The sequence below is a fragment of the Lycium barbarum genome, chromosome 4 (assembly GCF_019175385.1).
Source record: "Lycium barbarum isolate Lr01 chromosome 4, ASM1917538v2, whole genome shotgun sequence".
In the NCBI taxonomy this organism is placed as follows: Eukaryota; Viridiplantae; Streptophyta; class Magnoliopsida; order Solanales; family Solanaceae; genus Lycium; species Lycium barbarum.
This window is the reverse complement of record NC_083340.1, coordinates 21,479,055-21,505,601: the sequence shown is the minus strand read 5'-3', so window position 1 is coordinate 21,505,601 and position 26,547 is coordinate 21,479,055. Positions and strand designations below refer to the sequence as shown.

The following is a 26,547-nucleotide window of genomic DNA, read 5'->3' as shown; positions in this document are numbered from 1 at the left end:
AACATACATAACCTTCCATAACATAATAAGAACATGAAATTCTTACCTTTTTCCCAAAATTTCCACTTGCCACTAAAGTTGTTTCCTTGCCAAAATAATTATACCAAGTTGGAGAGAGTCTTGCACTTGTTAAGAATTCAAGAAGGAACAAATTTTTGGATCAAAATTGAAGGGCTTCAAAAAAAATAATCTTTTTCTTGGTCTAGCCGAACCCTCCTCTCTCTTGCTCTCTTTCTTTATTTTGTTTTTGTTCTTGAATGTTCTATGGATGAACACGTATAATTTCCCCCTTATATTAATTTGTCACATGAATTTAATTAGATGGGCTTGGGTCATGGCCTCTTGGCCGGCCACCCTCTTGCTTTGGGCCTCAATTTTTCTTATTTTTTTTTTAGCTCAATAACTCATGGATCTTGTTTTTTGTAATTCCCGAAACTAATTTCCGAAATTCCCACTTTGCCCTCGGCCTTCCTCCGTATTTCCGCACCAATATTTTTCCATGAACAACATATACATATTGGCTAGAATCAAAATATGGCTTTATTTCTTACAAGCCAAAATTATTTCGAATTTTCCGAATGTTCAAAATTACGGGATATAACAAAGTGGTCTGGCATATTGTGATTACAATTGAAGATATGTTAGAGAAACATACTCTACATATGGATACCTTGATTTGCTCCTGAAGTAGCAACATATTAAAAGAGGTTCTAAGTTATCATAATTTTATATGGTTAAGGCACGATCAGATAATTATGTTCCATGCTTTAAAAATGAGATCTTCTGATAAATATTATAAATACAAATCCATTCCCTGAAGTGAATGTGAAGCTATGTAGTAAAGCTTATAAATACGAACGTGCATTTGGTTGGTGAAGTTATCACGACTCATCTGCAGAAGAGGTAGAATAATTGAAGAAGAAAAAATATTCTATGATTTACACCCAAAGTAGTAAACTCAGAAATCTGCTCCTGAAGTAGCAAATTCAGAAATATGCTCCCGAAGTAGTCAATTTTGAACTCTACTATTATTTTTATATGTTCATTTAATTATTGTTCATCCCATGACACCACCAGTGTATAAGTAAAATTTCTTTTATGATACCATCAGTATTTAAGCAATATTTGGTAGTACAAAATGAATGATTAAGGGCTCCAGAAGAGCTAACTATTTATCTAGAAGATTATGACACTAGTAGTGTCCAAACAATATGTGATTATGGAGAATAAATTAAAGGCTCCTAAAGAGCTTATATACTATTATGTAATTCGTTCTAGATTTTAATATACGAAGTTGTTATGATCGAAACACAAGTTGTAGTAAACCTCAAGTTTACTAAAGTAAATGGCTATCATATTGAAGTTATAAATGATAGGAGGATCAAGTATCTTCAAAGTCATGGTTGGTAAGAAATATCTATGTGAAAGATTACACGCCTTATTCTCCAAATTGTACTACAAATATAAGCATGATGAAATCACATGTCATGGTTAACCAGAAGTTTATTGGTACAACAAAAAGAATAATTCATGGCATAGTAAACCAAAAGTTTACTAAAACAAATAGCACATGAGACGGTAAACTTGAAGTTTACTATTATAAATAATTTTATTAGTCGGCATGAGTGGTTTGGCTATCCCGATTCAAATATGATGTGCAAATTGGGCATTTGACATATATTGAAGAACTAAAAGATTCTTCAAGGAATTATTTTTGTTGCTTGTTCTCGTGATAAGTTGATTTTACTGGCTAATGTTGGGATTGAATTCCCTAAATTCTGGAAAAATATAAAAGGTGAATATGGGCCCGTTCACTTGTTATGTGATGTCTTAAATAGATGCATCAATAAGACGGTCACATGTGCGTTTATTGTCAACCCGCAGTTTGACATATGCAAAGTTACTTGCTCAAAATAATTGAGTTGAGAGCACAATTTTTAGATTATGTAATCAAGATAATTCATCTTGTTAATGCTGGTTTATATTCAAGCTGGTTTGGCATTGAATGCCTCCGATAAATAGCTAAACCATTGTTTATAAGAACAAAGCTTTATGTGCTAGTCTGAGATATGATATAGGGTATACAACATCACTTGTATGCTTCAGACCAATAAATTATATTAAACTTTCCCCTCACAATTGGGTCAGGATTAGGAACCATATATTTCCATTTAACAGTTTTTATGTATGGTACATGATTAATTAATCTACCATGATGTGCGAAGATGGATTCCCTAAAAGAATATGGGATATATGCTACTTTTTCTAACATAAGGGGGAGAGACTAAGCAGCTGAGGAATATGTTATGAATTATCATTAGTGTGATCCTCATTAAAAAGATAATTCAACTCAAATGCTAGAAGCATTTCCTGACCCAAAATTAATTTCTAATTTCAGCAGTAAAATGCTCCTATTAAATTCATGTCCCTGAAGGACAGAGTCTACAACATGCATGAAGCGTGGTAGACTAATCGGTTCCAAACGCAATAATCATTGAAAAGAAATAGGAGAAAATGGTCAATGATCATCATAAGGAGGCAATGTGCTCTTGAAGAGCCTACGGCATAACACTTTATGAAACCTCATGAGAGGTTTAGGTACCTAAAAATAATAGAAGTGATGAGATCTCAATAAGTTATGCCACATTGCGAACCGATACAAATGATATATCGTCGACGATATCTTTGGTACAATATACCGCAATATTGTAAAAGATTGTGAGTATCTAAATTCTACGTCTATTAAAGCATGCTAATGTAGAAATTATTATCAAGTGAAATGATGAATCTTGCTAATCGTAAAGCTTATTGGACTTACTGTCCAGACACCAGAAGATGTCACATCATTTAAATAGAAATAGATGTTGTCACAGCCTATATGAATTACTTGACAAAATTATATGAAAATTCTTGAAGAATTTTGAATGCCTGAAGCATATACAAGTTATAGTAGTTTTGTTCATTATTCTTATATGAATTAAATCAAGTAAGGTGAATGTGATTTAATCGCCTTAATGGATGTTTAATGACTAGGGGTCTATTTATCCTTACGTCTTTGTGAAAATCAAAATCTGTCATATTGTTTGTGCAAGTTGATGACTTGAGAGTTATTGAAACTCTTGAAGAGTTTTCAAAAGAAATAGATTATCTGTTGAAAGAAGTTGAAATGAGAAACTTGCAAGATTTTTTTTTCCGGAAGTGTCATTTCTTTATGCAATTGATGCATTCATATATTTTGCTATGACTATAAAGGATTATGGTCATACGATGTTGTTTTACATGACAGTCAAATTATATAAATATAACATCTGTTTATAAAGCAAGTCAAGAATGCACTTGGAGTGATTTCAACAATATTATATGTTGATGCAACTCTATCCAAAGACTGAAGATGCAACAACATACATAGTCCAACTAAAGAGTGGATTCATAAAAAGACAAAGCTCATTTCACCAAAGTTGTTCTTCACAAACGAGCTCCAAAAGAATAGTGATACCAAGGTGCAACAAATTGTTCGAGTGATAATATGATTGATGTATTCACCAAGTCTATACCAACTGCAACTCTCGAGTGAAGATGTGAAGATTCCAGTTTTTGGATTGAAGTTCTCATCAGGGGGAGTTAATATCACTACAAGAAAATGTCAAAATCGTGACGGAATTTTTGAGACGGATGAGTCCATCACAACTTGTCACGGAATTTTGACGGATTCGTGACAAATTAACCTCATCTAGACGAAATTTTTTAAATAGTTTTTTTTCTATAAAAATTCTGATAGTGACGGAATTGTAACAAATATTTAATATAATTTTTGTGACAAAAAAAATTCCGTCACAAAGTTGTAGAAATGAAAATATAACATGTTGTCACAAGTCTGTCACTAAATTTGTGACAGATTGTTCTTTCCGTCACAAAATGTAAAAATATAATAAAATAATAAATTCTTAACTTTGTGACAAGATATTTTCGGTCACAACTAGTTTTTGACATCTTTTCTGATACAATTTAAGAAATATTTGGTCAACTTTTCAACATTCCCACAATATTTTCGTTTCCCACCCCAAAAACCTTTTTCGTCTTCCACCACAATATTTTCGTTTCCCACCCCAAACCCCTTTTTCGTCTTCCACCGCAATATTTTCGTTTTCCCACTTCAAAACAACAATGGTGATTTTCTCTTTCAAAGCAACAATAACGAATTTTCCACACTTCTAGACTTCACAGGTTTGTATTTTCTATATTCACTTCATCTGTTTAGTTCATCTATAATGAATAACTTTTGGGTCCTTTAACTCTTGCTCCAATTTGTCTCCATTCTTCTTGAATAAGTTTTCTTAAGTGAATAATTTTTGAGTTTTGTTGTTAGGTCCTCTAATCTAAGTTTAAAAAACTCCGATTTAGGCTAAAATTGATCTTTGATCTTGATCAAACTATTAAATTGGGTCCTTTACTGAAGTGGATTTGAAGTAATTTTTAAGCTTTTTGGTTCATTCTTTAGTGTTTTATTCATTTGGGTTTCTACCATTTTTGTTCTTTAGCTAATGCTTGTTGGGTTTGTGCTTAGTTTTGTTGATATTTAGTTTATCAACATATGTTCAACTCATTTACTGCAATTATTTTGATGTTTATGTGGTGTGAGCAGAAAATGGGTTGTACTTTATTCATATTTTCTGGTGTGAATGCATTATATTGGTTTCCGTTATACGCAGTCTTCTCAGTTCTCATTTTGCTTTATTGTTGAACTCTTTTTTTACGTTTTTTTTTAATGTCTAGAAAAGACTGGCATTTTGTGAATATTGTGGTATGGGTGCACTATGCTTATTTCCATTATGTTTGGTTTTATTATTCTCTTTTTTTGGATCAGGTTCTTCAACATTTAAGCAAAAGTCAAGCATATTCCTAGTGAAAAGATAAAAAGAAAGTACGCAATTTCAAGTATTTTTCGTATTTATATAGTGAATGGTAATCCTTATTTCAATATTGGCATCGTATTTTTGCTTTGGTTGAAACTTTTATTGCATGCTAACACATATAATCGTTGAAAGTGCTTTCATTTAAATAGAAAACTTGTGACTTTTCTTATTATATTTGGATCTTGTCAAATTATTTTCCTTTTTGGTCAGAAACAACTTATCATCATTTAAGCTCTAGCATGTATTTGTCTTTGTGTCATAGAGCACAATATGAATAATTCTAATCGTGAGTGGATGTATGATAGAATATTGGAAGATGGATTTATAAATCCTAGGTTTATTGATCAGGTTGAGGACTTCGTTGCATTTGCTAAAAGACATCCACAATGCATGGATGGTGGAAAGTTAAGATGTCCTTGTAATCATCGTAAGTGTCGCAATAAAAACATTTTGGATGAGTTTACAGTCATGTCACATCTTGGGACTTTCGGCTTTGTACCGGGTTATTACTGTTGGTATCACCATGGAGAAAGTTATCCCTATCCAAGCATGCTTAATGGTCATCTAGGAGAAACTTTGGGTGAAACTGTGAATTCTCAGTCTGATAATGCATTTCGGTCTATGGTTTTTGATGTTGTTGGGCCTTATTATGATGGAAACTTGGAAGAAGACCCAAATCCAACAGCACAACATCTTTATGATTTGCTCAAAGCGTCAGAACAGGAAATTTGGGCGGGAAACCCACACAGACATTCACAATTATCTGTCGTTGGTCGTTTATTGAATCTAAAGGTAGAACATCATTTTTCTGAAAGGTTGTATGATGAGTTATGTCAATTTCTATCGGAACTGATGCCAACTGACAACATAATGACAGATAGCTTCTATAGTACCAAAAAGCTAATGCGAGGATTGGGTTTGCCGGCAGAGAAGATTGACTGTTGCAAAAATAGTTGTATGATTTATTGGCGTGAAGATAGTGAACTTGTCAATTGCAAGTTTTGTGCTCACCCTCGGTTCAAGAGATCAAAACATCGACGTTCCAAGCAGCAGATGTCTTATTTTCCTTTGACTCCGCGTCTGCAAAGGTTGTATGCATCTAATGCTACTGCAAAAGCATATGAGATGGCATTCTGAGCATGAAAGGGATGGTGTCATGCGTCATCCCTCAGACGCTCCTGCTTGGAAGCATTTTGATCAGGCATATCCATGTTTTGCATCTGAAGTAAGAAATGTTAGATTGGGTTTGTCTACTGATGGGTTTCAACCGTTTGGTCAATCAGGCAGATCATATTCTTCCTGGCCCTTGATAGTTACGCCATATATTTGCCACCCTGGATGTGCATGAAAGATGATTATATGTTTTTATCTATGATCATTCCTGGTCCAAAAAACCCAAAACAAAAAGTTGATGTCTTCATGCAACCCCTCATTCATGAGTTAAAAGAATTATGGGAGGAGGGAGTCCAAACATATGATGTGTCAAGTAAGAATAATTTTCAAATGAAAGTTGCATTGATATGGACAATAAGTGATTTTCCAGCGTACTCAATGTTGTCAGGTTGGAGTCCAGCAAGAAAATTAGCTTGTCCTTATTGCAAGGAAGACTCATATGCTTTTTCACTACCTAATGGAAGAAAGGTCTCATGGTTTGACAATCATAGAAAGTTCTTACCATCGGATCATCCGTGGAAAAGGAACAAAAAATGGTTCAAGAAGGGCCAAACAGTACATAAAGTTGCATCAACTCAACAATCGAGTTTACAAATACTTAGGGAGATTGAAGATTTAGGGCTCATGAAAGTCACAGAACTTGGTTCTGATGCGATAAATGCAAGAATCTCAAAGAATAGTGGTTGTGGTTGGAAGAAAAGAAGTATATTTTGGGATTTGCCTTACTGGAAGACAAATTTTATTAGGTATAACCTTGATGTGATGCCCATAGAAAAGAATGTGTTCGATAACATTTTTAACACCTTGATGAATGTCAAGGGGAAAACAAAGGACAATGCAAAATCTAGAGTAGATTTGAAATTACTTTGCCATCGTCCAGAGTTACATCAGGATGAAAGTACCAAAAAGTATCCAAAAGCCTTTTATATGTTAGACGATAATGCAAAAGAAGTGCTTTGTAAGTGGTTGCAAGAGTTGAGATTTCCTGATGGTTATGTGTCTAACATGGGAAGATGTGTTGACATGAACAAGCTTAAACTATTTGGTATGAAGAGTCATGATTGTCATGTGTTTATGCAACGCCTAATACCTATTGCATTTCGAGAACTGCTTCCATAAAATGTGTGGCAACCATTGGCAGAGTTGAGTCTTTTCTTTAAAGATCTCACCTCTACTACAATAACAGAGGAACAAATGGGACAATTAGAAAGAAATATTCCTCTCATCTTGAATAAGCTTGAACGTATTTTTCCTCCTAGCTTCTCGGATTCTATGGAACATCTTCCTATCCATTTAGCTTACGAAGCACGTTTAGCTGGCCCAGTTCAATACCGATGGATGTATCCTTTTGAGAGGTAAATCAAATTAATTATATATTATAAGATATGTAAATGAACCAAAATATCATATTTGACATACTTTTTTAATGTATAAAGGAATCTCCGAAGTTGAAGAATAATGTCAAAAATAAGAATAGAGTCGAAGGTTCTATGTGCAATGCATGTCTGGTTGAAGAAGCATCATCATTTTGTGCGCACTATTTTGAGTCGCACATTTCGACAAGGCATAGGAAAGTGCCACGAAATTCAGATGATGGTGGGGTGGGAGAGGGCCATCCTGGAATGCTTTCTATTTTCAAGCATACTGGTAAGGGTTTTGGTAAGAAGAAAAAAAGGAGGTTAGATGATAAAGAATATCATGCAGCTCGCACATATATTCTGTTGAATTGTGATGAAGTGAAACCATATATAAAGTAATTTAATCATGATTCAAATATCAATATCAATTACATTTGATATTGTTAAATCAAATTATCTTTCTTTCTTCAGAATTTATGAAGATAACTTGAGACAAATTCAACCATACATTCAAGATAGCGAGATTGATACTAAACTTGAAACAGAGTTTGCATCTTGGTTTGAGAGATACGTAAGTATTAATAGGTTTACATTATTATTTTTTGTCCATAAAATATAATCTATATGCATGCTTAATTACTTATAATGTCAATAGGCACGTGATCCTTCATCCGGCATCAGCAATCAAATCATGAAGGATCTTGCAGAAGGGCCATTGCATAAGGTTCAACCCTTTAATGGATATGTCGTAAATGGTTACAAGTTTCACACCGAAGAATACGGTTCAAGTAGATCTACAATGAATAGTGGTGTTTGTATCAAGGGCTCTAGCCACAGTGCAGATGATATGGATTACTATGGTCGATTGGTAGAAATTTTGCAGTTAAAGTATCCTGCATTACCATTTAAGTGAACCGTGTTATTTAAATGTTCTTGGTTTGATCCAACTCTAAAACATGGTACAAGAGTACATCCACAATATAACCTTGTTGATGTTAACAAGAGAAGGACCTTTAACAAATATGAACCATTTATTATGGTTGTGCAAGCTACCCAGGTGTATCTTGAAACATATCCTACTCTAAAGAGGACAGGGAATGAATGGTTGGCTGTTTGCAAGATAAAGGCACGCTCAGTTGTAGATGTTCCAAACATAGCAGAGCAACCTCATACATTGAGCGATCCAGATTTTCAAGAGGATGATAGTCAAGTGCATGAAATTGATTGTAATGCAAATGAAACACTTCAAACACTGAATGATCCAAATCGTGTGGTCGTTGACATGGAGGAGGAGGATAAGGAAAAGGAAGAGGAAGAGGATGAGGATGAGGACGAGGATGAGGATGAGGACGAGGAAGAAGATGAAGAGGAGGAGGAGAGGAGGAAGGAGAGGAAGAAGAAAGTGAATAAAAGTTTGTGTGTTTTAATGAGTCTTATTTTGAATGTACCTTTTAATAAATTAGGTCCTTATATCTTGTAATTTGTGTTGGACATCTAATATTTTGTATCTACAAAATGAACTAACATAATTTTAAAGCTAGTTGCTTTATTTTCCAACAACTTTATTGTTGCAGTTGTTAAACTTTGTTGACTGAAGTCATAGATCCTCAATTTTCAGTTCCTTCTAGATCGATTGATCGTTCCATGGACGCAAACTCAACATTTGTTCAAGTTGAAACTTAAAATTTCATCTTGATTTGCTCCTTCTAGTTTGACTTGGTATAGGACTTCAATTTTCTATGTGAACCTTTTTTTTTTTTTGGGTTGCTTTGTAGGTTCTCTGTGCAATTTTATGTGTACTATTTTTTTGGTATGGTTGTGAATTATGGGTCATAATTGTGAACCCACAAATCTATAGTAAATGAGATCCGAGTGAGATGTATCAATGTAATTCAAATGATCTATATGTTACCAAGCATAGTAGATTGATTGCAGACTTCCCATATGTCTTTCTTGTGTTTTTCAGCTTGCTGGAAGCCATTGATTACATTCTTGAAGGTGCCTAAAACCTGGTTATACCAATTCAAAACTACAGGAGCACCCCTTCGAGGAAAAAACTTTTGAGTAAAGCGTCATCTCTGAGTCCCACGAATCACAACGGTGTTGAATACTGCAAGGCATAGATAATTGACACTTAAGAATATGAGTGATTCGCCATCATCAGTTGCTGGTGTTCCTTGTACTCCTACTACTCCAAGTACTCCAAATATCTCTATTGGGTCTACTAGCGGCTCATCGTCATCTAGTCGGTTAGTCATCTCAGTTGTAGGAGAAAAGTAAGAAAATCTGTTTTTGTATAAATGGTTTTAGGTTTTTTAAAAATATAAATATCAAGAAATGTGTTATTTATTTGTTGTCAATTTTGTTTCAGGTTTGTTCCTAATGGGCATCCTATTTCGAAGAGCATCACAGAAATATTCAAGGAACGACAAGACGCTACTGGTTACTCATGGAAGGTTGTTAGTGAATCCACTCGTAAATTCTATTGGCATGAATTTGTGGTAATTATTTCTCTACATTAAAACTTATATAAGTATTTGTTTAGAGAAAAAAGTTACTATTTGTTTAGAGAAAAAAAGTTATTGTTTCAATTAGAGAAAAAAGTTACTATTTTTTTAGAGAAAAAGGTTACTGTTTTGATCAGGGAAAAGGTTACTTGTTTTGATTAAAGGGAAAATAACCAATTCGTGAAGATTAAATTTGTCGATTATGTGATTAACTTCGTCCCTCACCTAATTTCTGTTTTTTAAGGCTTATTAGAATCTACCCTGCCTTGTTTTTCTTCAAAAAAAAAAATGGATGTCACTGATCGAATTTTTTCCAGAAATTATATCAGTGGAACCCTTCTGAGACTACCGTAATCGAACACACCTGGGGTAAAGTGGTTTCCACCTTATACTCTAAGAAATTGCATCGTTGGCTAAAACGTCCCAGACCTACTTTTGTTCCAGAAGATGTATGGGAAAGCTGGAAGACATATTGGGCCTCTGACAAGTGGCTGAAAAAATCTCGTATCGCCACTCAAAATCAACACAGTGAGATTGGTTGTCCATGCACTGTTCAAAGCAAGCATACTGGTGGTTATAAATCAACAGTGGAGCATACTATAAAATTGGTATCAAATTCAACTTTTTAGTAGAGTAATTCTCTAACCTTATCTTGTACTTCAATATTAAACTCTATTTTCCAGGCAATAGACCTGCGTCGTCCTGTGAATTCATGGGATGTCTTTAAGAAGCTGCACAAAAGAAAGGATGGCAGCTTTGTTGATCCCAAGTCTAAGAGCATTAAGGTAAGTTTCTTTTGTAACTTAACGATCTGTAGAATGGTTATAATTTTGGGTTAATTTTTGCAATGAGTTTTTTTAGTACTTCCGTTTTGGGATTAGTTACTGGTTTACACGACCTGTTTGCAACCAATATAGCCAAATTGCCAATATTTCCCCTGAACCATCTGCACATGAAAAGAGCAGCCTTTGTGCAGATTTTCCTGTATCTTAGCAGGCTCAGTACACCAGCAATAGAATGAGTTTTTGTCCATATTGTACCTTATAATCCTCTGATGCCTTTAGAACTTTTCAAACCATCTCCTATTTGCTAAAAAAAATAACTAAAAATCTGGAAATTGCATCATAATTAAGTGTAAAAACCAGATTTTGATCATGAAATGAACAAAAAAATGGTTCAGTGAATTGGTGAAATGCCAAATATCCTCTGCAAAATCTGATTTTTGCATATATGGCCTTTTATGTTGTTGTGATACCATATGACATCTGGTGGTTTCCTTGTCCTGCAAACTAGCAACTTGATGTTATTTTCTTTTGCCTTATCAGTTAAAACCATTTGTACATAACCTTGTATATCTGCCTTAGAACCATGAGAAAAACCATGAGAAAGTCATGTTATTTTCTTTTGCCTCATCAATTAAAAGTTTATCATTGTGTTTTTCAAGTAGACTGGCCAGTTGCTAATGTAGCTCTGAAAGTTGCACTACTCTTGGCAGATGATAAGTAGACTGGCCAGTTGTTGATGTGTTAGAAGACCTTATAGTTTTGGCTGAAATAGAGGAGACCACTTTACGAGTAGAAGTAACAGTGCAAGTGGCAGTGATAATGATGATAATGATAACGGCGAAGTTATTTCTCATACTAATAATGAGTTAGAAGATGATAAGGACTTGTTTGGGTCTGATAATGAAGATTATGTTAATGCTCTTTCCAAGAGTCCTTTCCCTATTCCTGGTAATTTGTTCATATTGTTCTTCTTTTTTAATTTTGAACTTTTTAATTTGGTTTGATAGATGAACTTTTTGGGAATCGATTACTCTCTGTTCCTGATAGATGAACTTTTTGGGAATCGATTACTATGCTTGAATATTGAAAAATGAAGTTAGTTACATATTTGGGGACAAAAAGAGTACTAGTTTATAAGTTTACAGTAGTATTCAACTGCTACAGATTGAAGTTGGTAGTATATTTGGCTCAAGAGAAATACTAGATGCTTTTTGTGGCAAGACTAAAGTGGTCTCTTTAAATCTGGACCTATAGTCTTCAAATTAGGAAGACTGTCACAAACTTTTCCTCCTTTCCACGCCAGCAATCAACTCCAAACTATAGCAAACTAGCTAGGGTCCTGATGGTTACTGGTGTTTCATAATCTTTTGGTAAAGTAGCAGTCAATTTCACTTTTTGTGTGTTCCTGCTAATATTAACCTAAATATTATATAGGTAGTCAAGGTATAAAAACTGTTGGTGAAGCTATTGGGATCAACGTCAACGGTAAGATTAGCGTCTCTATTGCATAATTGGTCTTGATAATGCTCTCTTGAGTTAAGGTCTAAATGTTCTTATTAAACCTCCTTTTTAACACATGTTGGATTCTATCAGTTGAGCTTTAGATTTAGTATTGCTTTTGTTATAGACACCACTCATAAACTTGTATTTGAAATAAAATTTAAGTTTAAACGAGATTGCTGGTCTTCTTTCTTAAGAATAGAACTTTGATGTAGATGTTAAGATCTCAGTATGCTCAAATTAAATTAAAATTCAGTCTTTACTTCATATCAGTGAGTGTCTAATTGATTTGCTAACTCAGTTGGTGTTCTACTTTAGTTTGGCTAGAGTCCTCTGAAAGAACTTCCTTTTAAACCATTACTGTATCTGATTTTAGCTATTGGGCTGTGCATTTGACCTTCATTTGTGTGTTTTCTGAGAAAAACATATTTTTGTAATCTTGTGTTCTTAAATTCAAAGGCTCCAATGTAACTTCAGTTTAAATGATCATGCCCCATACGAAACTCTATGTTTGCCTATCTCTTAAGATTAAAAACAGCTCATGTTTGTTTAGTTTCGGAAGTTTTTTTTCCTTTGTATTAAGTATGGTATAAGAGGATGTGCTTGCCTTTACATACCTTCTTTACTGCATTCCTAAACTAGTTTGAACTGTGTGGTTTTGGATTCAAAGAACTGATAAGATCGTTTATTCATCATCTTTAACTTTAACTCAATTTATCTTCGAACTCATTGTGTGTTATATTTAAACTTGACTGCTTGATTCGTGGTTGCATTGTGATATTCGTTGCTGCATTTTTTTTTTAAACCTATTTGCTATGAGTATCAAATTTCAGCAGTTTTAGTTATAACAATGTAGTTGTAGTTTTATAAGCTGAACTGATGTACTTCTTCATTTTGTCAAATTTCAGAATCACAACTGTTACACTTCTATTATTACTATCTGTGTTCACCTGGAATACAATTGCACATTGAATATAAGAACTGTGGCTTATAAGCCTGCATCACAATGCTTATTTGTTGAGTTTAAGTTTATGAACTAATTTTTAGTAGACTTTTATACTAAGAAAATCGTACTATGCTTGAATATTGAAAAATGAAGTTAGTTACATATTTGGGGACAAAAACAGTACTAGTTTATAAGTTTACAGTAGTATTCAACTGCTACAGATTGAAGTTGGTAGTATATTTGGCTCAAAAGAAATACTAGATGCTTTTTGTGGCAAGACTAAAGCGGTCACATACTTTTCCTGGACCTATAGTCTTCCTGGACCTATAGTCTTTAAATCTGGACCTATAGTCTTCAAATTAGGAAGACTGTCACATACTTTTCCTCCTTTCCACACCAGCAATCAACTCCAACCACATTTTCTCATTTAGTTGAGTAACACCAGTAACCATCAGGACCCTAGCTAGTTTGTTATAGTTCATTAATGTTGCATCTGTGCAGAACTTGTGCCCCATTCTAGCCTTCAACCACATGTGTACCAATCACATACTGCTCCACCCAAACTTCAATTGCTGCATGCAGAGTTTTTCCAAGTTACTGCATGAGAAATTGCAGAAAAATTAGGCAATTCTGCAAATTCAAAGTTGTAATGTGCCATGCTGACATTCATGTAATGCCTTATATTCTTGTCCAAACAAGATCTCCTGTAGGCATGGTTTGTATCAGCAACAACATCTCTCCTTGTTTAAATGCCCACATTACCTGCAAACTAGCACAAACCAGCAATGATTTTTGTACCATAGCTGATTCTCATAGTATTCAATTTTTAAAATTTTCATATCTGCTCTTATGCATGTAGGCTCAATGAACCGGTAGCATAAATCTTCCATATGAAAAAACTCCATGATGCAAGTCTTCTTCTCCACCATGTGAAATTGTATTTCAACATATTCTTGATGTAGTTATTTTTCTTGTAATATGTACTTATTTGTGGAAAGCTTGGTGTTTGGTAGCTAATTATTTGGGTATTTTCAGGATGAAATGGAGGCTAGGGTGGCTGCTGCTATAAGTTCATCAGATGATTCACAAGAAGTTCAAGAACTCGATGTAAATAACATATACTTGGATGTTGTGGGTGGAGAGAAAAAACGACGTGTGTATGGATTGGGCTCTCAAGCTTTGACTATGTATAAAGATTATAATTCTGCCACTTCATGCAATATAGTGACTGATCGTGCTGCTGATCAAGAGCGCATCAAATTACTTGAGGAAGAGATGTTGCGAATGAAAGAAAATCAAGAGAGGATTATTCAAGAGCGTGTAGAGGCGGAAGTGCAACAACGCGTAGAGAAGGAGGTCTCGGATCGGTTTAAGTCTATGGAGAATCGATGGTCTCACATGATGAGCGTGATGGGTTTATCTTCTCGCTCATCTGGTAGTCCTACTCTCCCTAATGGGGACTCACCAAATGCTTAAGTGTTTAACATTTTAGACTTTGGTTAGTTGGATATTCTAAGTGTTGTTTCCAACGTTGTCAGACTTTTGTTAGTTGGATGCTTTGTAAGTTTAAAAATTTTGTATACTTTTGCTTATTGAAGTGGTGTATTTGCGTGTTTTAACTGTAAGTTTTTGTATTATAAATTTAATATTATGTTTGTCATATTTTGGTGGTTAGTTATATTTTATGCTTTTAGCTAATTTACTATATATATTGAATAATATTGTCAAATTCAAAAGTATTGTTTAATTATTATTTAGTTTGTCATAATCTATACTAAATATGTCACAATAAAAGCAGCATGGCAAACAATTTGTGACCAAAGATTCTGTCACAATTTATTTGTATCGAAGTATTCAGTTACAATTGTTGTCCTAGATATAGAAATTTGTCACGGAAATTATTATGTCATTGTTTTGTGACGGAGAAAGCCGTCAAAAATTGGGTCTCAATTTTCTGACGGAATTTAAGCCAAATACAAGGCTCTATATTGTAACAGACTGGGTTGTGACAATGCCGTGACAAATATTTGTGATGGAATTTAAATCTGTCACAAAGATTTTATGACCAAGGGTTCTGGGACGTCCGTAATTCCGTCACAAATCCGTCACAATCGATGATTTGTGACGAATTTGTCTGTCACAATTTTGACATTTTCTTGTAGTGAATACGCGTTGTACTCTTTTTTCCTTTCAAGGTTTTTGTCCCACTGGGTTTGTCACGACCCAACCCCGTGGGCCGTGACTGCCGTACGTACCTATTTACCAAATCGACATAACCATATCTTATTCGCATTCAGCATATAACAATTGACACAGATTTTTTTTTTCTTTCTGAAACGGTCGCGTATATCATACATATAAGACCAAAGCATAAATACATACAAGCCGTTGAGGCTGTCATAGCAAACCACAAACGTAATCGAACATCAGTGACCCACGACCCACATATATGTCTACAGGCCTCTAACAAACGTAACAGAATCATATGACGGGACAGGGCCCCACCGTACCCCTGAATATACGCATACATATACATGGCAGAGAAGTATGTACCAAAAGATGGGCTCCAGAACAAGGGAGCACTCCAGAGTAGCAGAATAGGTAACCTAGACCGCCGGGTCTCTTACACGAGCGTCTGTACCTGCGGGCATGAAACGCAGCCCCCGAAGAAAGGGGGTCAGTACGGAATATGTACTGAGTATGTAAGGCATAAAATACGGAGAATAGAAACGTAACCAAAACAACGGTGCAAGAAAGTAGGTGCAATAGTCAGAATACCAAGATGCTTATTTTCCGAACGTACATCATACTTACCGGTGCCATATGTTGGAAAAGTGCCAAAAACGAATAAATCACCTAGAGTACCGCAATGACTACTTCCCAAACACAGATCCTACGTGTTGGCGTCATATGTCTCCATATACGTATTCGTATAACCAATCCATATATATACATAATATACTGCCGTGGAGCGTACGACCCGATCCATACATACATACCATATTGCCATGGAACGTACGGCCCGGTCCATAATATAGAATACACTGCCGAGGTACGTTCGGCCCGATCCGTAATATAACATATACTGTCGTGGAACGTACGACCCGATCCATATAAACATATACTGCCGTGGAACGTACGGCCCGATCCTTAATATCTTATATACTGCCGAGGAACGTTCGGCCCGATCCATAAATAATATAACATATTGCTGCAGAACGTGCAGTCCGATCCATACATATCATAGACATACCGTCATATCATCTCATGTCATATCTTATCATATCATATCATATCTTCAAACGTGCTATCATACTTACAGACTCCTTTTAGAACATTTTCCATGAAAGTTAGGGACATTAAGACTTACCGAATTCTTTTAGAAACACAATTCTCTTACTTATATCAAATACTTATCAGAATACTCGTAACGGACCATTTATGTCAGATTACACACCCATATCAGAACATTCATATTAGAGCATTTATATCAAGATACTTACATCAAATACTCATATTGAAATACTCGTATCAAAATGTTCATATTAGGATACTTATATCAAAGTGGGAAACACTTATATCAAATCACTTATCGGACTGTTTATATCGTGATAATCAAATCAGTATATTCGTATCGGGGTTTCTAGATACTTATATCGGAGGGTGCATGCGAATCAGAACAAACCGGGAACGGTAGCCAAAGGTTTTCCTTAACTATCGTACGGAAATGAACCAAATAGGGCAACACAATTAGGTCTCGGGGACTGTGGGCCCACCCCGGGTCAAGTCGAGGTGGCGGACATGAATCACGGACATTTGGGGTCCATGGAATCATACATGGAAGTTTCGAAGCGACTCGATTACATTTACAAAAATTTCGGACATTTGATCGCTTTTCAATAAAATATGAGTTTTATAGTTCAATTCAATTGAATGAATAGTACTCGATTTCAAATTCGGATTTCCATGAACAGGATTTCCCCCGGGGCTCAAATATCGACCTGGTATACCTAAGACATGCCAAAAGAAGGAATGGGGTAGCATTACATACCTTGTATGCTCTTTACGCCTTTCCAAATTCAATTCCCGTTTCGCCCAAAATCTGCAATTAGTCACATTTACCAATTCTCAATTTTCAATCTTTAAGTATTCAATCTTTATTCATAATTGCCTACAGAAATTTGGGCAGCATCTCCCCTATACATATAGCATCCCCGAGAATTTAACTCGGTCAAAACAATCAACAACAACCCAACAACAACACCAACAACAACCACAATCACTATAAAACACAATATAACCTAACTAGTCATCTTTCCAACATAATGTCATAACCTTCATTCCAACTTCGTATATTCAAATCAATATCGTCATTCTCGTATTCATTTCTAATCAAGATCATTACAACACAATTCGGAAGTATTTCATATCATTTCTACAAAATATTCACAAGATATACAAAATATACAAACTTTCCACCAAAACATAATTCACCCAAAACTTCAAATCTTCAACCTACATATTCATAACATATTTTCATCTTTCAATTTCATCAACCATAATCATAATTTACATCTTAACAACTTCATTTCCATAATATCACAAAATTATTCTAAAGTGACATAATCTTCTACATTCCAACTTCAACCAAAATTCATTCAACTTTCATTTCCAATATAATTTTCACCATAACCACAACTAGAATACAACATAGAATTCAACTCATATCATATATACAACAATATACACACACGGCTACATACATATATACATACTCACTTTGTAAACTTCCATATTTCCATAATTTCTACTTATTTCCACATACCACAACATAAACAAACCTTCATAACATAAGAAAAAGGAATTGATTCTTACCTTTTTCTACAAACTTCTTCACTTGAACAAGTTGTCAACTTGAAGAAATAAGTGCTCCTTCTTCCAAAACAACTACACCAAGTTGTAAAGGACCCTTGAATTAGTAGGAATACCACAAGAAAATAATTTTTGAGGCAAGATTTGGAGGGGTGATTTTTCCTATGGCCAACCCGAAATGGTCCTTTTTTTTGCTCTTGTTCTTGCTCTTCTTTGTGTTTGTTTCCTTGTCTTATTTTTCTTGAACATTCTATAAGATAAAGACCACTATATACTAATTCAATCACATGGAAAATTAATCAATTTGGTGGGCTTGGACCAGGTATGGCCGGCCACCCCCTCACTTTGGGCCTAAATTTTTCTTTTCATTTTTTTGGGCCAACTCGGTTGGTCCCGAGTTGGGCCTAGTCTTCTAACCTTTCGACCTTAAAACGTCCATATCTTCTTGTACCGACGTCACCTTGGAACCCACGACCTATGGATGGAAAGCTAATTCAATTATATACAACTTCTATTTCTTGGTATTTTTCCAAATTCCAAACTTATAATACCGTTTTTGCCCCTCAAAGTCAGGTCACCCAAAAACGTTTTCTTAAAAATATTCGTTTGGAGGGCTTCTATTTTGATTTGGCCCAAGGGTCCTTCATGAGTTGTGTTTAACTTTACATATGTGATTCATATGACTTTTCAGATGTTTTAAAAAAATCTTGATGTGTGGGCCCCACCCCATCTTACAAATAATCCGACGTTCAAAAATACGGGATGTAACAGGGTTTTTCCTTGTAAGGTTTTTAATGAGGCAACCAAATAGCTTATTATTAGAAATATGTACTCTTTTTCCTTCACTAGATTTTTTCCATTGGGTTTTTTCTAGTAGGGTTTTAACGAGGCACATTATCTATCAAATAGACATCCAAGGGGGAGTGTTATAAATATCATTTATTATTGTGGATGTTTATCTTTAGGAGAAATATTAGGGTTAGTAACTTTGGGATCAAGTCACTTTCCCCTATAAATATAGAGGTTCTCCTTCATTGTAAATCAACCCCTAGCAAGAGAAATAAAGATATGTCCTCTCTTCTCCCTTTCTCTACATATATTCTTGTTCTAGTTTTATTATTTTATAATAGCACTCAATCAAAATAACAATAGGCCAAAAAAAAGGGAAAAAGAAAAAGATTTTTTCATTAATCATGATGTTTATATACTTAAATCGAAATTAGAGAGGAAGAAAAACTATTCCTTTACCGGTCCATCTTTTTTTCTTTTTCATATTTTTAAGAAGTTGCACGAGGAAGAAACTCATTCTGCCCTGAAATAATTATAGATTATTCTTCGGGTTGAACAAATTCTTTCAGATTTTGCTTTCAAAAACCTTTTCAGAAAAGATTATCCATATGGATATTGAAAGATAAAGCTCGGGGTATCAATGGAATTATTCGTTAAACAAAAAATATAATTGGCTTAACATTTACTACCAAGTATTCGCTCTATCTTAATTTATTGGACACACTTTTCTTTTTAGTCAGTTCAAAAAAGAATGATATATTTTTTTATTTGACAACAATTTAACTTTAAACTTTAACTTTTACGTTTAACGAGATGATCTATGACCACACAAATATCTTTAACTTGTTTTAGACCACAAGATTCAAAAAGAAAAAAAAATTGAACTCCGTGCTAGTCAACCAACATCACATAAATTGGAACGGGAGGATATTCAAATTGCTATACTTCACGGAATAAACTAACTAATCAAGACTTTATTCAAAGTATGTTTATGTTACTTCGGCCAACACACTGATTCATGTGTGGTCATGGTCCATAGTCAAATCTTCAAACATTGCGCTAGGTCAATAGAACCTCGCCAATTTGTAAATCACAAACACAAGAAAAAATCTAGATATTTTTATTAGATTGCTTCTTTCTGCAATCCTTATCGAATGCAATTAATTTATGTTTTAATAACTAAAAGACTTAAATACGTTGTATAGAGAAGTCATAGGAGAGACTAATTCGCAGCTTTCAAGAACTTCTCAAAAATAACAGTGAAATCATTCATATCCCAAATTAACGATACAAGAAAAATGTTGTAATTTTCGTTTAATGGCTCCTTTAGTTGGTGTTGGAGAAAAAAGTATCTAGACATGTTATAAAGGGTACTCACCAGTCGCTAGTTTGAGAACATAAGTAGAAGATACAAAATCCTTTTTTTTTTTTACGATTGTGGTTTTACACGGGCATTTCACCTAATTATGAATTAATGAGCTAACTAATGATGATACACAAGATGAGATCTTTGGTGTATGAAATTTGCAGATAATATTGTGTCAGTTGACGAAATGACTAAATGTGTTGAAGAACTTGAATTATTGAGAAACACTCTAGGGAGAAAGTATGGTAAATGGAGATATTATATAGAGAACTAGAGGTTACTATAAGATTCGCCAAGATTGTGGTGCGTAATGCAATATTAAAGTATCTATGCTTAATGTTCCAAGAGAAAGTATGATAAGGGAAGTTGTTACAGAAATTATAATCAAAGTTAGATGGGTGAAATGGAAAATTGCTATCAAAATGTTATGTGATAGGAGGATATATACTTAAATCACAAGTTTCTATATAACTGTTAAAAAATCGGTAATATTATGTTCGAGTGAATGTTTGGGACAAATTCACAAAATTGGATGTCGTAGAAATATAAATGTTAAGATGGATATATAGCCATATAATATTTAAGAAAATCTGAAATGACAATGTTCAATTTAAGCTAAGGAAGCACACAATGCGTAAATTAAGAGAAAGTTGCTTGAGATGATTTAATCACACCCTACATGAATCAGTCCATCGAAAAGATGTTACAGATTCATTCACGCAGATTTAGCAAAAGAAATTGAGAAAAATGAAAGAAGACAATCCATTTATGAGATAATAATTCGTTGAGATTAAGATTTATTTTGATATACTCTTGGTAGAAATTTGTATAAAAATGTACTCTGATCTAATTGACTACATATCTTAATCATCAAACACTGAATCGAGAGATATTGAACAAACATAAGTACTATTGTCATTTGTCAACATAGAAGGAAAGAGCATTGGAAATTCACCTGGAGGCGGATGGAGCACTATAACTTGGGGTTCAATTGAACTCCAACCTTTCGATGGGAATATAAATTTATGTGTAAAATTTTTACTAAAATTACAATAAATATTATATATGAATCCATAACTTTAGAAATACAATAATTTAGTGCTAAAAATTTAAAATGTTGAACCACTAAAATTTAAATTCTAGATCCTTCTCGGGATTCACCTGCTTGTAATGTACAATTTCATGAAGAATCACGAGCTAGGCGCAATGATCTTGAGGAGAATATCATATGGTCATTATGTAAATATGAAATTCACACATCAGCAGTGCCACCAGATTTATTTTTTCTATATATATATACCAACCTAAAAGAATGTTCACATTTTTTTATGGCGAGAATTTATGTCAAATTGTATACATATATTTTTCCCCATTAAGAAAGATATTCATGTAAAAAGACATAAAAGAACTAACAACAAATTGACAAGTAACCAAAACTTACCTGAAAAAAATTGAAAGAAAAAAAAAACTAGTCAACATTCATCCAATTGGCTCATCCTTGGCAAAATATGTACATCCAAAACCTGAAACCCTACCGGAGTTTCCACCACCACCAAACTCGGAGGCTCTGCCACCACATTCACCACTACTATCCCATCACCGCCGCCATTAACCACGCACACTTTACCACCACCAGCAGCCATATGTTGTGCACCTTTAAGCATCTCATTCTCAAGAATCTCAATCCAACTATCATTTTCTTGATCATATTTCCTCAATGCTCCTTTCGACTCATCCACCGTGTAAATTATTTCCTCCTCCATTGCAGCCGTTGGACCTCTCCAACCTACTAACATTCCCTCAGGCATCTCCTGCCACGTGTCGCTTTCGATGTCGTAGATTATTCCTTCCTTTGCTGCATCGCCTTTTACGTTTACCATACATAGCTTCTCTCTCCAACCTATTGCTTCAATCGCTTCCCTACTGAATTTCCCGTCTTTGAGACCACTCAGTTTTTCCCATTTCCATCCCTTGTTTTTAACCCCACATGTGGGATTATTACGTTGTTGTTGTTGGTGGTGATTAGTGTTACTTTTGACTTCACTCGTAGAATTACACTGAGTATGTTGTTGTTGGTTATAACTGTTATAACTTTTGAGGTCCCACTTTTCAACTGTTCGAGCTACCTCAAGATTATAGTGGGACCCAATCCCACTCGCGACATACACCACGCCTTGCGACGCGCCTGCAGCGCACCAGCGTCTTGGGGTAGCGAGTGGGGGGCCATAAGTCCATTTGTGGGTGAGCGGGTTGAACACAAGGGGACGGGATAAGGCCCGGAGCATATGGTCAGTTGTCGCGGTGAGGATTGTTAAATTGCCAGAAACGCTAACCGATTGAATAGGAAGGTGGCGGGAGATGAAGGAAGGGTGGCGGAGAAGGAGACGTAGAGGTGGGTCAAGTGGTGGAAGAGGAAGCAACTGCCATTTTGCTGAAATCGGATCGAAATTCGCAAACTCAACAGAATTTTTCACTAGAGTCGAGGGTCTTTCACAAACAGTCTCACCATCTTCTAAGATATGAGTGAGGTCTGCGTACACTCTACGTTCGTCAGATCTCACGTGTGAGATTACGCTGGATATGCTAATAAATTAGAACATGCACAAGTAGCAATTTTTTTAACTTTGAAATTCAATAATATAAATTATTATGTGATTTTTTCAATCACCATTTAGAAGTTACTTTAACTTATCAATTTTTGTATGAGGATATGGAGTACTTTATTTCTGTATGAGGATAGCAGGCAGTTTGTAAGTAGCTTAAGCAGTCAGCTTGTCAGTAGCTTCCGAATTGCATCAGCTTCTTTTCTTCTATAAATAGGAAGTCAATACAATTCATTTGTACATCAAATCAAATGAAAGAGCAATAAAAATTCTTAGCTTCTTTGGCTATACCTTTTATTGTCTTGTATTTTTAATAATATTTCATAAGAGTATTAATTAATTGTGTCCAACTCCAACTATGTAGAATGGTAGACAAGAAGATAAAGTAAAATCTAAGAAAAACAAAAGAAATGAAGGGCGAGAAGGTAAGTTCAGCATGAGAAAGGAAAAGGTTGAATTGGAGTTTTGCAATCAATGCGTGTTGGGTGAAAAGGCTGTGAGACAGTGATGCAATAAATGGATGGACGTAATGGATGACATAATAGATTTGCTAGAGCTTGCCAGGATCTTAGGGGGGTGGGCAATGGGGCCTCATTAGGGATGCATAGGGGAAAGAATCATAAATGAGAAAAGGTGGTGTATAATTTAATTCAACATCATCATCGAAAAGTATATGGAATGACTAAATTTCATATTATTAATAAAAAATAAAAAAATTAAATTTGAGCATTGAGAATAAAAAACTAGTAAAAAAATGTGATGCAACGGATGAACTGCTTCACCCATAATCAGAGTTTCTGAGCTGTGAGTATGAAAAAATCTTTAGTAGAGAGTGCTTCCCCCGGAAATGGACCTTATGCGGCAGGTATTCAGATACACCCAGGCTCCCATCTGAATACCAGATACTGGGGGAAATCCAAAAAAAAAAAAAAACTTGATAAAAAATGCTTCTTCTTTGATATGTCATGTGCCGTACGAATTCATATTATCACCAATACACGACACATATGAGAAAATAATTTTTTTCATATCTTATGTGTGTTATTATCACATCTCTTGTTTTAAAAAAAAAAAAAAAAAAAAGACTTAATGCATGTGCGGCCCCCTAAATTTGGTATTTTTTTTTCATTTTAGCATCTCAACTAAGTATTGTTCCTATTGAACCCCTGAACTCACCCTCAAGTGTGTCTATCAAATCCTCCTAAATCTGATTTTTATTAGAAGTAGAAATTAAATTGGGGAAATGAAGGTGAAATAATATTTTAGACATGTGGTAAGTTATTCTTTAGTTCATGGATGTGTCGGTTTTACTGGTTCTGTTCTTCCACTGACAACTTAATTAAAAGTCACTTTTTTTTTCTCTCTCAATTGCTGCTAATCTTAGCTAAAAGATGGCATAATTAAATTAGAATATATATTAGCATGTTACTACATTGAAGATGGAATACTATGCCAGTCAGATTATGTTTAATAGACACACTTGAGGATGAATTCAGGGATTCAATAAGAACAACACTTATTGAGATGCCAAAATAAAAAAAAGAATAAATTCATAGAGCCGCATATACATTAAAAAAAAAAACATAAAGCTAATTTATACGGGACTACAAATTTAATTGACCCCCCCCAAAAAAAAAGAGGGGGGGGGGGGTTGATGAGATGGAAAGAGAAAATAGCACCGAGTGGCTTATAAAAGTAGCCTTTTTGGTACGCCATGCCAAATATTCTCACACACTTTTTAACCTCCTCTTCATGTCTTTCTCTTATTGTGCAAATTCCATGTTCCGTACCTTTCTTGACAACATATAGAGCCCGTTTGGATTGGCTTACAGCTTAAAGCTGTTTGCAGCTTATAAGCTGAAAAAAATAAGTTGGGGTAGTCTAACTTATTTTTTTTGGCTTATAAGCTGTTTTCAGCTTATAAGCTGCTTTAGATAAACTAAGTCAAATGGGTCCAATTATTTTTTTGAGCTTATTTTAAGCATAAAATGACTTTAAGCTGGCCAGCCAAACACTCAAAAAAGCTGAAAACAGCTTATAAGCCAACTTATAAGCCAATCCAAACGGGCTCATAAACTCAACCAACTCGTTATGTTCTATTCTTTTCTTTGGCTCTCCACTTCAAATTCCCACTTTTCTACTATTAAGAAGAGCTGGTTGGGCTCACTTTTTCGTCGTCCGTCTTAATTTAATAAAAAAAAATTATGAATCCACATATATTAAATAATAACTAATATTAAAAAAAATATGAGCCCCATAATTCTAATATATATATATATCCGTTCCAATTTAATTAAAAAAATAATGGGCCCCATATATATTAAACAACAACTAATATTAAAAAAATAGTGCAAATTAATAATGTCCAAAAACAAAAGTGTATCCCGTATTAAAAAATCAAACAATAATTATGTAATTTTCAAAGTATCTCATTAAGTCAATAATGATGGATTCATTGCAACGTGCGTATTCGTAGCAAATACTAATATTATAAAGTTTTAAATACGGAGCACAAACTACAATGTTATATTAATCGTGTTTTGAACATAGTATCCCATATTGACAAAATCAATCAATATATATATAAAAAAAAAGTGAATCTCATATTAAAAAAATAAACAATGTAAAAAAAAAAAAGTGCAGACTTTGTATTCATAGCAAATACTAATATAATAAAGTTTTAGATACGGAGCACAAATTACAATGTTATATCAATTGTGTTTTGAACATAGTATTAGTATATATATATATATATATATATATATATATATATATATATTATGCATAAAAATAGTGCAAACTAATAATGTACAAAAGGATGGCCTCATACTAAACAACACCAAGTAATATAGAAAATAAAAATAAAAAACTATATAAAGCATGGGTTTAGACCCATGCTTCGTCGTCCATTGTCCCTTAAAAAAAAGGGTGGGCCTCATACTAAATAACACCGAGCAATAAAAAAAAGTGGAACTCACCATCTCCAAACTCACGGGAAAAAAAAAGTGGACCCTATATTATCAAAATCAAGCAATATAAAAAAAAAAGTGAACCCCATATTAAAAAAAATATAATGTTAAAAAAAAGTGTTGGCTTTGTATTCGTAGCAAACACTAATATAATAAAGTTTTAGATACGGAGCATAAACTACAATGTTATATTAATCGTGTTTTGAACATAGTATATGTATATATATTATATGCATAAAAATAGTACAAACTAATAATGTCCAAAAAAAAAAAAAGTGCACCCCATAAAGGGTGGACCTCATACTAAACAACATCAAGCAATATAAAAAAATAAAAAAATAAAAAAGTGAAACCCACCATCTCCAAACTCACTGTAAAAAAAAGTGGACCTCATATTAACAAATCAAGCAATATCAAAAAAAAAAAGTGAACCCCATATTAAAAAAAAATAATGTAAAAAAAAGTGCTGACTTTGTATTCGTAGTAAACACTAATATACTAAAGTTTTAGATACGGAGTACAAACTACAATGTTATATTAATTGTGTTTTGAACATAGTATATATATATATATATATATATATATATATATATATGCGCATAAAAATAGTGCAAATTAATAATGTCAAAAAAAAAGTGCACTCCATATTAAAAAATCAAACAATATTCATGTAATTTCTAAAGTATCTCATTAAGTCAATAATGATGGATTCATTGCCACGTGCGTATCAATCCATTAGTGGGAGCAAATGAAATTGTTTTTCTTC

General features: G+C 34.1%; 2 protein-coding genes and 1 long non-coding RNA gene across 3 annotated transcripts; 2 read left to right on the top strand and 1 right to left on the bottom strand.

Moving 5' to 3' along the window:
* The first annotated feature begins 4,074 nt into the window (after nucleotides 1–4,074).
* On the top strand, nucleotides 4,075–9,918 carry LOC132638275 (uncharacterized). The gene is made up of 3 exons (XR_009581653.1): nucleotides 4,075–4,224; nucleotides 9,411–9,720; nucleotides 9,816–9,918. It is a non-coding gene; the product is annotated as an uncharacterized LOC132638275 (long non-coding RNA).
* A 355-nt stretch (nucleotides 9,919–10,273) lies between these two features.
* On the top strand, nucleotides 10,274–14,808 carry LOC132638274 (uncharacterized). Its single transcript, XM_060355219.1, has 3 exons — nucleotides 10,274–10,559; nucleotides 10,635–10,736; nucleotides 14,218–14,808. Exon 3 carries the CDS (start codon nucleotides 14,224–14,226, stop codon nucleotides 14,656–14,658), a length of 435 nt encoding a protein of 144 aa, XP_060211202.1. The 5' UTR covers nucleotides 10,274–10,559; nucleotides 10,635–10,736; nucleotides 14,218–14,223; the 3' UTR covers nucleotides 14,659–14,808.
* A 6,681-nt stretch (nucleotides 14,809–21,489) lies between these two features.
* On the bottom strand, nucleotides 21,490–23,703 carry LOC132637267 (F-box/kelch-repeat protein SKIP25-like). Its single transcript, XM_060354379.1, has 2 exons — nucleotides 23,666–23,703; nucleotides 21,490–22,792 (listed from the first exon to the last, which is right to left on the bottom strand). The coding sequence occupies exons 1-2, from the start codon at nucleotides 23,701–23,703 to the stop codon at nucleotides 21,682–21,684; spliced, it is 1,149 nt and encodes a 382-aa protein (XP_060210362.1). The 3' UTR covers nucleotides 21,490–21,681.
* Nucleotides 23,704–26,547: the final 2,844 nt, after the last annotated feature.

Bases quoted from the DNA above. Each gene is read 5' to 3' on its own strand.
- LOC132638274 (XM_060355219.1), top strand. From the start codon at position 14,224: ATGGAGGCTAGGGTGGCTGCTGCTATAAGTTCATCAGATGATTCACAA.
- LOC132637267 (XM_060354379.1), bottom strand. From the start codon at position 23,703: ATGGGAGCCTGGGTGTATCTGAATACCTGCCGCATAAG. The intron at 22,793-23,665 runs GTCCATTTCCGG...CTAATTTATTAG, and splicing joins CTGAATACCTGCCGCATAAG to CATATCCAGCGTAATCTCAC.